The sequence below is a fragment of the Gorilla gorilla genome, chromosome 1, assembly GCF_029281585.2.
Source record: "Gorilla gorilla gorilla isolate KB3781 chromosome 1, NHGRI_mGorGor1-v2.1_pri, whole genome shotgun sequence".
Lineage (NCBI taxonomy): Eukaryota > Metazoa > Chordata > Mammalia > Primates > Hominidae > Gorilla > Gorilla gorilla.
In genome coordinates this window covers 95057616-95067533 of record NC_073224.2, presented here as the reverse complement: position 1 = coordinate 95067533, position 9918 = coordinate 95057616, and the positions used below count along the sequence as shown (strand labels likewise).

Here is a 9918-nt window from a genome sequence, read left to right as displayed (position 1 = left end):
GCCTCTGCCTAACCCTGAGGGTCTATGTTTTATGTAGTTTTAGGAGTGGCGATGCATCTAAACACATTTTATTTGTTTAATTCGTACGCCTGTAATCCAGCACTTTAGGAGGCCGAGGTGGGCAGATCACGAGGTCAGGAGATCGAGACCATCCTGGCTAACAGGGTGAAACCCCATCTCTACTAAAAATTCAAAAAATTAGCCGGGCGTGATGGCACGCGCCTGTAGTCTCAGCTACATGGGAGGCTGAGGCAGGAGAATGGCTTGAACCCTGGAGGCGGAGGTTGCAGTGAGCCGAGATCGCGCTACTGCACTCAAGCCTGGGCAACAGAGACTCCATCTCAAAAAAAAAAAAAAATTATTAAGGCTAGCTAGGCTTTTCTTCCTCTTCTGAGGCTTCACATCACATCAGCTGCAAGGCTTACTGCCTCACTGCCTTCCCCAGCACCCATATTCAACCACCCCTGGACTCCCTGGGGCCACCTGCACAAAAGCGTATGCCTCTCGATAATGGAAATTTTATTCTAAATGCTTATTTTAGGCTCAGAAAGATCCACTCTCTTATGCCCGTGTGGTTGATATGTCTGCTCTGACCTGTGGTTTTTGCACAGTTGAAGGGTCATACTGTCCCTCTCTCTGCCTTCAAGGAGGACCAAACTACCTTCCCCCATTTCTCTCTCTTTTTTTTTTTTTTTTTTGTGAGATGGAGTCTCGCTCTGTCACCCACACTAGAGTGCAGTGGTGCAATCTTGGCTCACTGCAACTTCTGCCTCCTGGGTTCAAATGATACTCATGCCTCAGCCTCTGAAGTAACTGGGACTACAGCCATGCACCACCATGCCCATCTAATTTTTTTTTTTTTTTTCAGTAGAGATGGGGTTTCACCATACTGGCCAGGCTGGTCTTGAACTCCTGACCTCCAGTCCAGTGATCCGCCCACCCTGGCCTCCCAAAGTGCTGGGATTACAGAGGCATGAGCCACAGTGCCTGGCCTACCTTAACCCATTTCTGACGGCTCATTTCATCTCCAAATAACCTACTGGAGGCCTGGTGGGTGTTATGATGACAGAAAGGGGAGGAATGTGGCCACTGTGAAAAGACACATGGGCCCTACCATTAAGGAGGCCTCAAACAAATAGCAAACATTCAGAGGCAGGGACAATGGTTCCCAGAAGGCCATCTGGAACCGAAGGGAGAGGCTGTAGCCTCTATATTGCTCCTATTCCTGAGTCTCCTCAGGTTTCTCAAGATATCAGATGCCTCCTGTCTCTAATTTCCTCAGGATCAGTGGCCTGAGCTTTGGCTATGAGCCTAAGCCCTGAGCTGACTGCTGGATCCTCTGGGAATAGATTTTCTTTTTCCTCTACTCTTTCCCAGTGGACTCTCCCTGCCTTGTACTCATATTTCCACTGAGACTGAGCAGACTTAGTCATGCTCCAGAAATAGAGAGCTGACGCGAGTCTAGAGAAATTTGCATGCAAATTTGTGTGGGCTTTGGATAGTCAGAGCCTACTAGAGACTAATCTGATATCTAACTTGGTGCCATGACTAATCTTCCTTCTCTGTCTCGCTACCTTCTAGTCACTAGAAACATATAAGTGTTGGAATGGGCAGGACATTTGAATTCTCATCATTGATTCTCCAGTGATTTTCTATTGGCCTTCAAACAACATCCCACCTTCTGTCCCCAGTTGCATCACCAGTGAAAAGGGTGGTTGTTGCACTGACCTTTCCCAGAGTGTACATGAAGGCCAGCTGGCTATCAGACAATGACATGCTTTGACAGGCCCCTGAGCTCTGTGAGTAAATTCTTGAACAGCTGAGAGTGCTACCATTTTGTCACAGCCCTAAGGGTGCAGATGATGCTGAAAGCGTGTTGGCCAAATCTGAACGATGAAAGCCAATTACAAACTAGAAAATGAAAACAGACCCCAGATGCAAGGAGATGAGACAGTTAGATTTACTTCCTCTTTTCTAATCTGAGAGGTTTCATGTTGAAGAAAATCAGTGTTGGGGTTGCAGGAGACCTAAACACAGTCACCATGAAGCTGGGCTGTGTCCTCATGGCCTGGGCCCTCTACCTTTCCCTTGGTGTGCTCTGGGTGGCCCAGATGCTACTGGGTAAGTAAAATATTTGAATATTGGTGTGGGAATGGAGCTTTGCTTAACTTTGGAGAAAGGACCTGAAGGAAAGACACATGGACTAATTCTGGCCCTCCAAAGAAGCAGTATTCCGGTGGAATAAGAAGGATAGGTATAAGAAAGTTTGGTGTACAGGATTGAATTACTTTCTGAATATAAAAGTCTTCCATCCTGAAAGTCCCCTCTGATCATGATGTCCTCTCTAGCTCTAATCTCAACTCTTTTCTTTCACTTATGAGACAAGTTTTCTTAAAAGAATAGTTTGCACTTGCTATCTCCACTTCCTCACTTCTCACACACTCCTCAATGCTTGCAGCCTGGCTTCCACTGGAATCGGTTTTGTCTAGGGCACAACGATCTCTATATTGACTGGGTTATGGCATGCTTTTCAGTTCATATCCTGCTGGACTTCTCTGCTGCACTGGGCTCTGTTGATCACTTACTCCTTCTTGCATTCTCTACTACCCTGGCTTCCATGGCACCATTTTCTCCTCGTACTACATGGACTTCTCTTGATCCCTTAATAGCTTCTCTTCTCTTCCCCTTAAACACTAGTGTTCTCTATAGTTATAGCCTTGCCTCTGTACTCCTCTTTCTTTACACAATCTCCTTCATGAGCTTATTTGTCTATTTAATTTTTGCCACTATAACTCTGTATTTAAGAGTCCCAAATCATATCCCCAACCCTAACCATGCTTTTGAGCTTCACATTCAGATATCAAGCTTCATACCAGACATATCTACCTACATATCTCACAAGTGTCTCTGCACCATGTGACTAGAGTTGAACTTATCTGTCCTTTTGGCCCCTGCCTCATCTAATTCATTTTCCACTTTCTGATCTCAGCTAATGACACCAGCATCTACCCTTACAAGGCCATAAACCTCAGAAACAACCCAGACTCTTCCTTCTTTTTCATTCTCTAAATCTGATCAATCATTAGGTTTGGCCAATTTTACCTTCTAAATTGTTCATAGAAGCAGTCCCTTGCCTGGATCATCACTAATGTCTTAGGACAAGCCCTCATCCTCTATGACTTGGGCTATTCCAGTAAATTCCTAACTAATCTCCTTGTCCAAACCTTGTGTTCTTGAAATGAATTCTGTACCCTGCAGACAGAGTAATTTCTAAAACTCAAATTTACCAGCCCAAATTCTTTATCATGGCACAAAAGGCCAAGCAGCCTCTACTTTTACCCTCTCAGCCTTGTAACTTATGCTCTAAAAAATCTCAATCAGTTCATATTTACATACTCACACACCAGACTCTTGCCTGTCTCTAAGGCTTTGCTTATACCACTATCTCCACCTGAAATGAGCTCTTTCCATGGCACCCTACTCTCCTTCTCCTTGCAAATGTGTAGGTACCCCTAAAGACTCAGCTTAAATGGTATCTTTTCCAGGTAGTTTTTCTTGAATGCTTCTTTCTGCTCCAATGGCTGCTTGCGATACATTTTTCTTATTATAATATTTTCCTACTTATGCTGAAATAATATTTTCATCTACTTGTGTCTTCCACTAAATTGAGAGCTATTTGTGGGTAGTGACAATGTTTTTTTGTTTTTGCCTTGTGATAAGAACTGCAGACTTGGAATCAGATACTCCAGTTTCAAGCCCCTCTTCTATTTACCAGCTCTATGTCACTTTAGAAAATCACTTTTTCTATTTCTGGTTCAGTTTTCTCATTTGTAGAATGAAAATAATAATACCTACCACCTAAGGTTTATTGAGTGAGTTCCCGGTAACCCAACAAAATTTTATTTTATTTTATCTTATGTTTTGAGACAGGGTCTCGCTCTGCCACCCAGGCTGGAGTGCAGTGGTACAATCACTGCTCACTGCAACCTTGACCTCTTGGGCTTAAGCAATCATCCTATCTCAGCCTCCCAAGTAGCTGGGACCACAGGCAAGTGCCACCAGGCCTGGCCAATTTTTTAAAAAATTATTTGTTGAGACAGGGTCTCTCTATGTTCCCCAGGCTGGTCTCGAACTCCTGGGCTCAAGGGATCCTCCCACCTCAACCTCCCAAAGTGCTGTGATTATAAGCATGAGCCACCGCGCCTGGATAAGATTTTATTTTTAAAAAGAAAAAATGGAAAGGAGGCAGAGCACAGTTGAGTGACAGTGGAGGAACTGAAAAGAGGTAGCATTACAGTGAAGGGAGCGGAGAAAGGATGGAAAGAAAACACCTGGTACTGATGTGATGAGAATTAGGAAGTAGGGAGGGGTCTTGATAAGGGACATGACAAAATCAAAGAAGAACGCTGGGCTATTGGGAGTGGAAGAGAATAAAGGCAAGTGGGGCACGAAATGACAGTCAGATGGAGTGAAGAAGTATGCACATGTGAATGGCCATGAGGCTGGAGGAGGGGGAGAATAGTTAGGGAGATAAAGAGCAGTCCCAGAGAAGGGAGAAATGTCACTTCCCTTGCCTGGGTCTACCATGAAGGTAAGAGATAGGTTGAGGAGATGTGGTGAGAAATGGATAACTCTAAATTTCAATCTGGAGCAAAGAATTGTTCCACAGTTACTAATATGGACTGGGAGGAGGGGAAAAAAGACAGAGAAAGCTCTGTGCCACTGCCAGGGAAAATTCAAGTGGCAGAGGACATTAAAGTAAAGATGGCTGAAAAGTGAAGACCTGCAAGGGGGAGGAAGAAAGGAGGAGAGACACTGCTGGGTACTGAAAGCTCTTTGTTAGATAACATATTCAAGGCTGAGGAGCCAAGTGAAGTTTGGGAAAATCAGAATATGAAAGAAAGTCCCCGAGGAAGGTCTGAGGACTGAAGTAGATCATATTTGCACAGTGAGGTAAAAAGAACATTGATTTTGGACTCAGACACACCTGCCTTTCCCGCTCCATTGCTTAGTCTCTTTTTAAGCTTTGGGTATGTTAATTTGGTTTTCTAAGTGTGTTTCTTTAAGATTATAAAATGAGGATAAAGTCACATACCTGGAAAGTTTGTGAGGATGAAGTTAGATACTGCACACAAGTGCTAGCAGGGTCTGGCACCCAGTGAACATTAGAATCTGATGTCTCCCTTTCATTCCTGTCCTATGCCTCCCTGCTTCGAGTTACCATTGTCTTTGCTCCTGGTTTCCCGTACCAGCAGCTGGATGTCATGCCGGTGAGTTTCACCATTCTTTCATTCTCTCCCCTCCCTCTTCTCCAAACCACAGTGCATTTGCTGAGAGCACCTGGACGCCAGTGAATCAAGGTCAAAACTATCCCCCTGAGACACTCACAGGGGTCTTTCCGAAAAAAAAAAAGGTTTTGGTGTCTTACTAGTCTCATTCTAAAAAGGATGATTATCCTGGGAGATGGAGGAACCCTGTCCTCTTTCTCCAAGTTGCATCATCATTTTCTGGTTCTCCCTGGGCCATGCCCTCTTCAGCTGCCAGTTTTGAGACGCTGCAGTGTGAGGGACCTGTCTGCACTGAGGAGAGCAGCTGCCACACGGAGGATGACTTGACTGATGCAAGGGAAGCTGGCTTCCAGGTCAAGGCCTACACTTTCAGTGAACCCTTCCACCTGATTGTGTCCTATGGTGAGGTCCTGGGAAGGCCTGAGCAGTACCCCAAACCCCTTCTTTCAGCCTCAGAGCCCACCCAGGAAATTGTGTCCTATGGTGAGGTCCTGGGAAGGCCTGAGCAGTGCCCCAAACCCCTTCTTCCAGCCTCAGAGCCCACCCAGGAAAGTGTCCCTAGGAAACTGGCCATGGGATGAGGTACTTCCTTCCCAGTCTTCAGCCCACAGCAACCAGGGTGCTCTAAGTCCTAGGCCCTAGGGAAGTTGTCCCATACTCCCAACCAGGGGTGAGAGTTTACCTGGACCCTCAGAGAAAGTTTAGGGGAGTAGGCATGCTTGGGGGTGGCCCCCAAGGGAGGCCCTGGGTGACACTCAGCTCTTTCTCTGGACCATAGACTGGCTGATCCTCCAAGGTCCAGCCAAGCCAGTTTTTGAAGGGGACCTGCTGGTTCTGCGCTGCCAGGCCTGGCAAGACTGGCCACTGACTCAGGTGACCTTCTACCGAGATGGCTCAGCTCTGGGTCCCCCCGGGCCTAACAGGGAATTCTCCATCGCCGTGGTACAAAAGGCAGACAGCGGGCACTACCACTGCAGTGGCATCTTCCAGAGCCCTGGTCCTGGGATCCCAGAAACAGCATCTGTTGTGGCTATCACAGTCCAAGGTGAGAGCTAGAAGCAGCATTGTCATGGCAGGGGAGGGTAAGGAGAGACAGGGAGCCCAAATTGTCTTTCTTTAGCCTGGAGGTAGCAAGATCATCAACAGACTATGGAGCAGGTTGCTGGCAAATGCCCAAGTTGGGCTTAGAAAGGGACGAGACCTCAGCCTTTTGAAGTCATCCAGCCCCACTCAGAGTCCAGCATAGTTCCTACCACCCAGATCTATGCTTTCTAGTGCTTACTGATTGGGTGTCTGGACAACTATCAGATTTGCCCATCTGTGGATCTTTCCTAGTCCTGTCTACTTACAGAAAGAACTTGACAGATTCAAATGGAATCTAAGAGAGCCCATTCCTGCTGGAAACAGGGGAAAGGAAGTATGACTCCCCAAGTCTCTTCACCTGCATGTGTCTACCTGTATATAAGATGGCTGAGCTCTTCTTTCTTGCCTATCTTTTTCCCAGAACTGTTTCCAGCGCCAATTCTCAGAGCTGTACCCTCAGCTGAACCCCAAGCAGGAGGCCCCATGACCCTGAGTTGTCAGACAAAGTTGCCCCTGCAGAGGTCAGCTGCCCACCTCCTCTTCTCCTTCTACAAGGATGGAAGGATAGTGCAAAGCAGGGGGCTCTCCTCAGAATTCCAGATCCCCACAGCTTCAGAAGATCACTCCGGGTCATACTGGTGTGAGGCAGCCACTGAGGACAACCAAGTTTGGAAACAGAGCCCCCAGCTAGAGATCAGAGTGCAGGGTGAGTTGGCATCAGAGTGCAGGTTGTCTGTTTGGCATGCGTGTGAGTGAAAAGGAGGGATAGGATGAATTGACCTGTGAGCTGGGGTTCAGTGTGAGCAGGTTAAGAAGGGACACAGAGGAGGCAGGAACAATGGGCCAGAATCCCTGATGATGAGAGACAGCACAAATAGAGAACTTCTCCCTCAGACTGTGGTGCACACCTCACCAGACCAAGAGCTGAGCCAGCTCCACACCTGCTGCCCCACAAGCCTTAGCATCCCCCCCAACATGCTCTCTGGGCATTTATAGGAATTTAATATCTGGAATGAAGATGGGATAGTCTGAAGTCTATGTTCAATTCTGGGAGCCACTGTTAAGAGGCTGCACTTGACCTGAAACACTCCCAGAAGAGGTGTCCAGGGTGATAAGGGGGCTTAAAGTCATGTCATATGAAAAATAATGGAAGGGGCTGGAGATGCTATCCTGAAGAGGAGGTGACTCAGAGGCCAGCAGAGGTGTCCTCAAAAAGCTGAAGGCTGGCATTAGCACAAGGAATTGGACTAATGTCTTATATAATAAAGAGGCTGACCTAGAACCAGTTACCACATTCATGCTTCAGGGAATTAGATTCAGCCTTGATAGAGAAAGAACTGGCTAATAGTTATAGCTGTCCAGTGGTGAAGCCTCACTGCTGAAGAATTTCAAACAGAAGTGGCCAAGCTTCAGATTAAAATTTGGACCAGGAGGGACACTAGAGTCCTCAAGTCCCTGCTGCCATTGGGCCCCACAGCCACTTTCAGAGAACAAGAAAGATTGGCCAGGGATGGGAGGGAAGGGCCAGAGTCAGACTTCACTCTTGTGTGTGCCTCCTGCCCCATAATCCAGGTGCCCCCAGCTCTGCTGCACCTCCCACATTGAATCCAGCTCCTCAGAAATCAGCTGCTCCAGGAACTGCTCCTGAGGAGGCCCCTGGGCCTCTGCCTCCACCGCCAACCCCATCTTCTGAGGATCCAGGCTTTTCTTCTCCTCTGGGGATGCCAGATCCTCATCTGTATCACCAGATGGGCCTTGTTCTCAAACACATGCAGGATGTGAGAGTCCTCCTCGGTCACCTGCTCATGGAGTTGAGGGAATTATCTGGCCACCGGAAGCCTGGGACCACAAAGGCTACTGCTGAATAGAAGTAAACAGTTCATCCATGATCTCACTTAACCACCCCAATAAATCTGATTCTTTATTTTCTCTTCCTGTCCTGCACATATGCATAAGTACTTTTACAAGTTGTCCCAGTGTTTTGTTAGAATTATGTAGTTAGGTGAGTGTAAATAAATTTATATAAAGTGAGAATTGGAGTTTAGCTATAATTGTGTATTCTCTCTTAACACAACAGAATTCTGCTCTCTAGATCAGGAATTTCTATCTGTTATATCGACCAGAATTTTGTGATTTAAAGAGAACTAATGGAAGTGGATTGAATACAGCAGTCTCAACTGGGGGCAATTTTGCCCCCCAGAGGACATTGGGCAATGTTTGGAGACATTTTGGTCATTATACTTGGGGGGTTGGGGGATGGTGGGATGTGTGTGCTACTGGCATCTAGTAAATAGAAGCCAGGGATGCTGCTAAACATCCTATAATGCATAGGGCAGTACCCCACAACGAAAAATAATCTGGCCCAAAATGTCAGTTGTACTGAGTTTGAGAAACCCCAGCCTAATGAAACCCTAGGTGTTGGGCTCTGGAATGGGACTTTGCCCCTTCTAATTATTATCTCTTTCCAGCCTCATTCAGCTATTCTTATTGACATACCAGTCTTTAGCTGGTGCTATGGTCTGTTCTTTAGTTCTAGTTTGTATCCCCTCAAAAGCCATTATGTTGAAATCCTAATCCCCAAGGTGATGGCATTAAGAAGTGGACCTTTGGGAAGTGATTAGATCAGGAGTGCAGAGCCCTCATGATTAGGATTAGTGCCCTTATTTAAAAAGGCCCCAGAGAGCTAACTCACCCTTCCACCATATGAGGACATGGCAAGAAGATGACATATATGAGAACCAAAAAACAGCTCTCGCTGAACACCGACTCTGTTGTTGCCTTGATCTTGAACTTCCAGCCTCCAGAACTATGAGAAATAAAATTCTGTTGTTTGTAAGCTATTCAGTTTGTGTATTTTGTTATAGTAGCCCAAATGGACTAGGCAGTTGGCCTCTGCCACATGGCTGAGTTTATGATATGTTAAAAATACTCATAAAACAGTGTCTTTGTCTACAGAGGGCTTACACTGTGGGATAGAAGGGAATAGTACCCCATCCTATAACACAGTTAAAGCAGGGTATATAAAAATTTCCCACAGGATCCTACTGGGCTCAGAAATAAGTGACCGAGTATAATGTTGCCAGAGTTGTAGCCAGAGTTTGCCAATTGCAAATCCCAGGCTTCTGGTACTTGACACCGACCAGCTATAAGTCAGAAGTTCTCACAACTCCTTGGGTTCAATAATTTGCTAGAATGGCTCACAAAACTTGGGAAAACAGTTTACTTAACAGCCAATGACGATATACATAGGGCAAGGTATGTGGGAAGAGTTGCAGAGTTTGCACGCTCTCTGGGTGTGCCACCCTCCAGCTTCTCCGTGTGTTCACTGATCTGGAAGCCCTTAGAACTCCACCATTTGGGGTTTTTAATGAAGGCTTCATTACACAGGCACGATTGATTAAATCATTGGCAATTGGTGATTCACTCAAACTCCAGCCCTTTTCTCCTCCAGGAGGTCAAGGTGAGTTTTCCACACCAAACAATTCTCTAATTCTCAGCAGAAACCACTTAGATGTTGTGTAATTTACCAATTCTTACTCTAACTACC

General features: G+C 46.2%; 1 protein-coding gene across 5 annotated transcripts; it reads left to right on the top strand.

Annotated features, from left to right (window-relative positions):
• The first annotated feature begins 1773 nt into the window (after positions 1 to 1773).
• Positions 1774 to 9211, top strand: FCRLA (Fc receptor like A). 5 transcript variants are annotated; one of them, XM_055364175.2, is made up of 6 exons: positions 1774 to 2121; positions 5256 to 5270; positions 5538 to 5690; positions 6067 to 6333; positions 6793 to 7077; positions 7944 to 9211. In XM_055364175.2, the coding sequence occupies exons 1-6, from the start codon at positions 1992 to 1994 to the stop codon at positions 8237 to 8239; spliced, it is 1146 nt and encodes a 381-aa protein (XP_055220150.2). In that variant the 5' UTR covers positions 1774 to 1991; the 3' UTR covers positions 8240 to 9211. The 5 variants fall into 5 exon arrangements, with proteins under 5 accessions (XP_055220150.2, XP_055220159.2, XP_055220162.2 ...); XM_004027779.5 differs by having other exon boundaries at positions 1775 to 2121; positions 5253 to 5270; XM_055364184.2 differs by lacking the exon at positions 6793 to 7077 and having other exon boundaries at positions 5253 to 5270; positions 7944 to 9202.
• Positions 9212 to 9918: the final 707 nt, after the last annotated feature.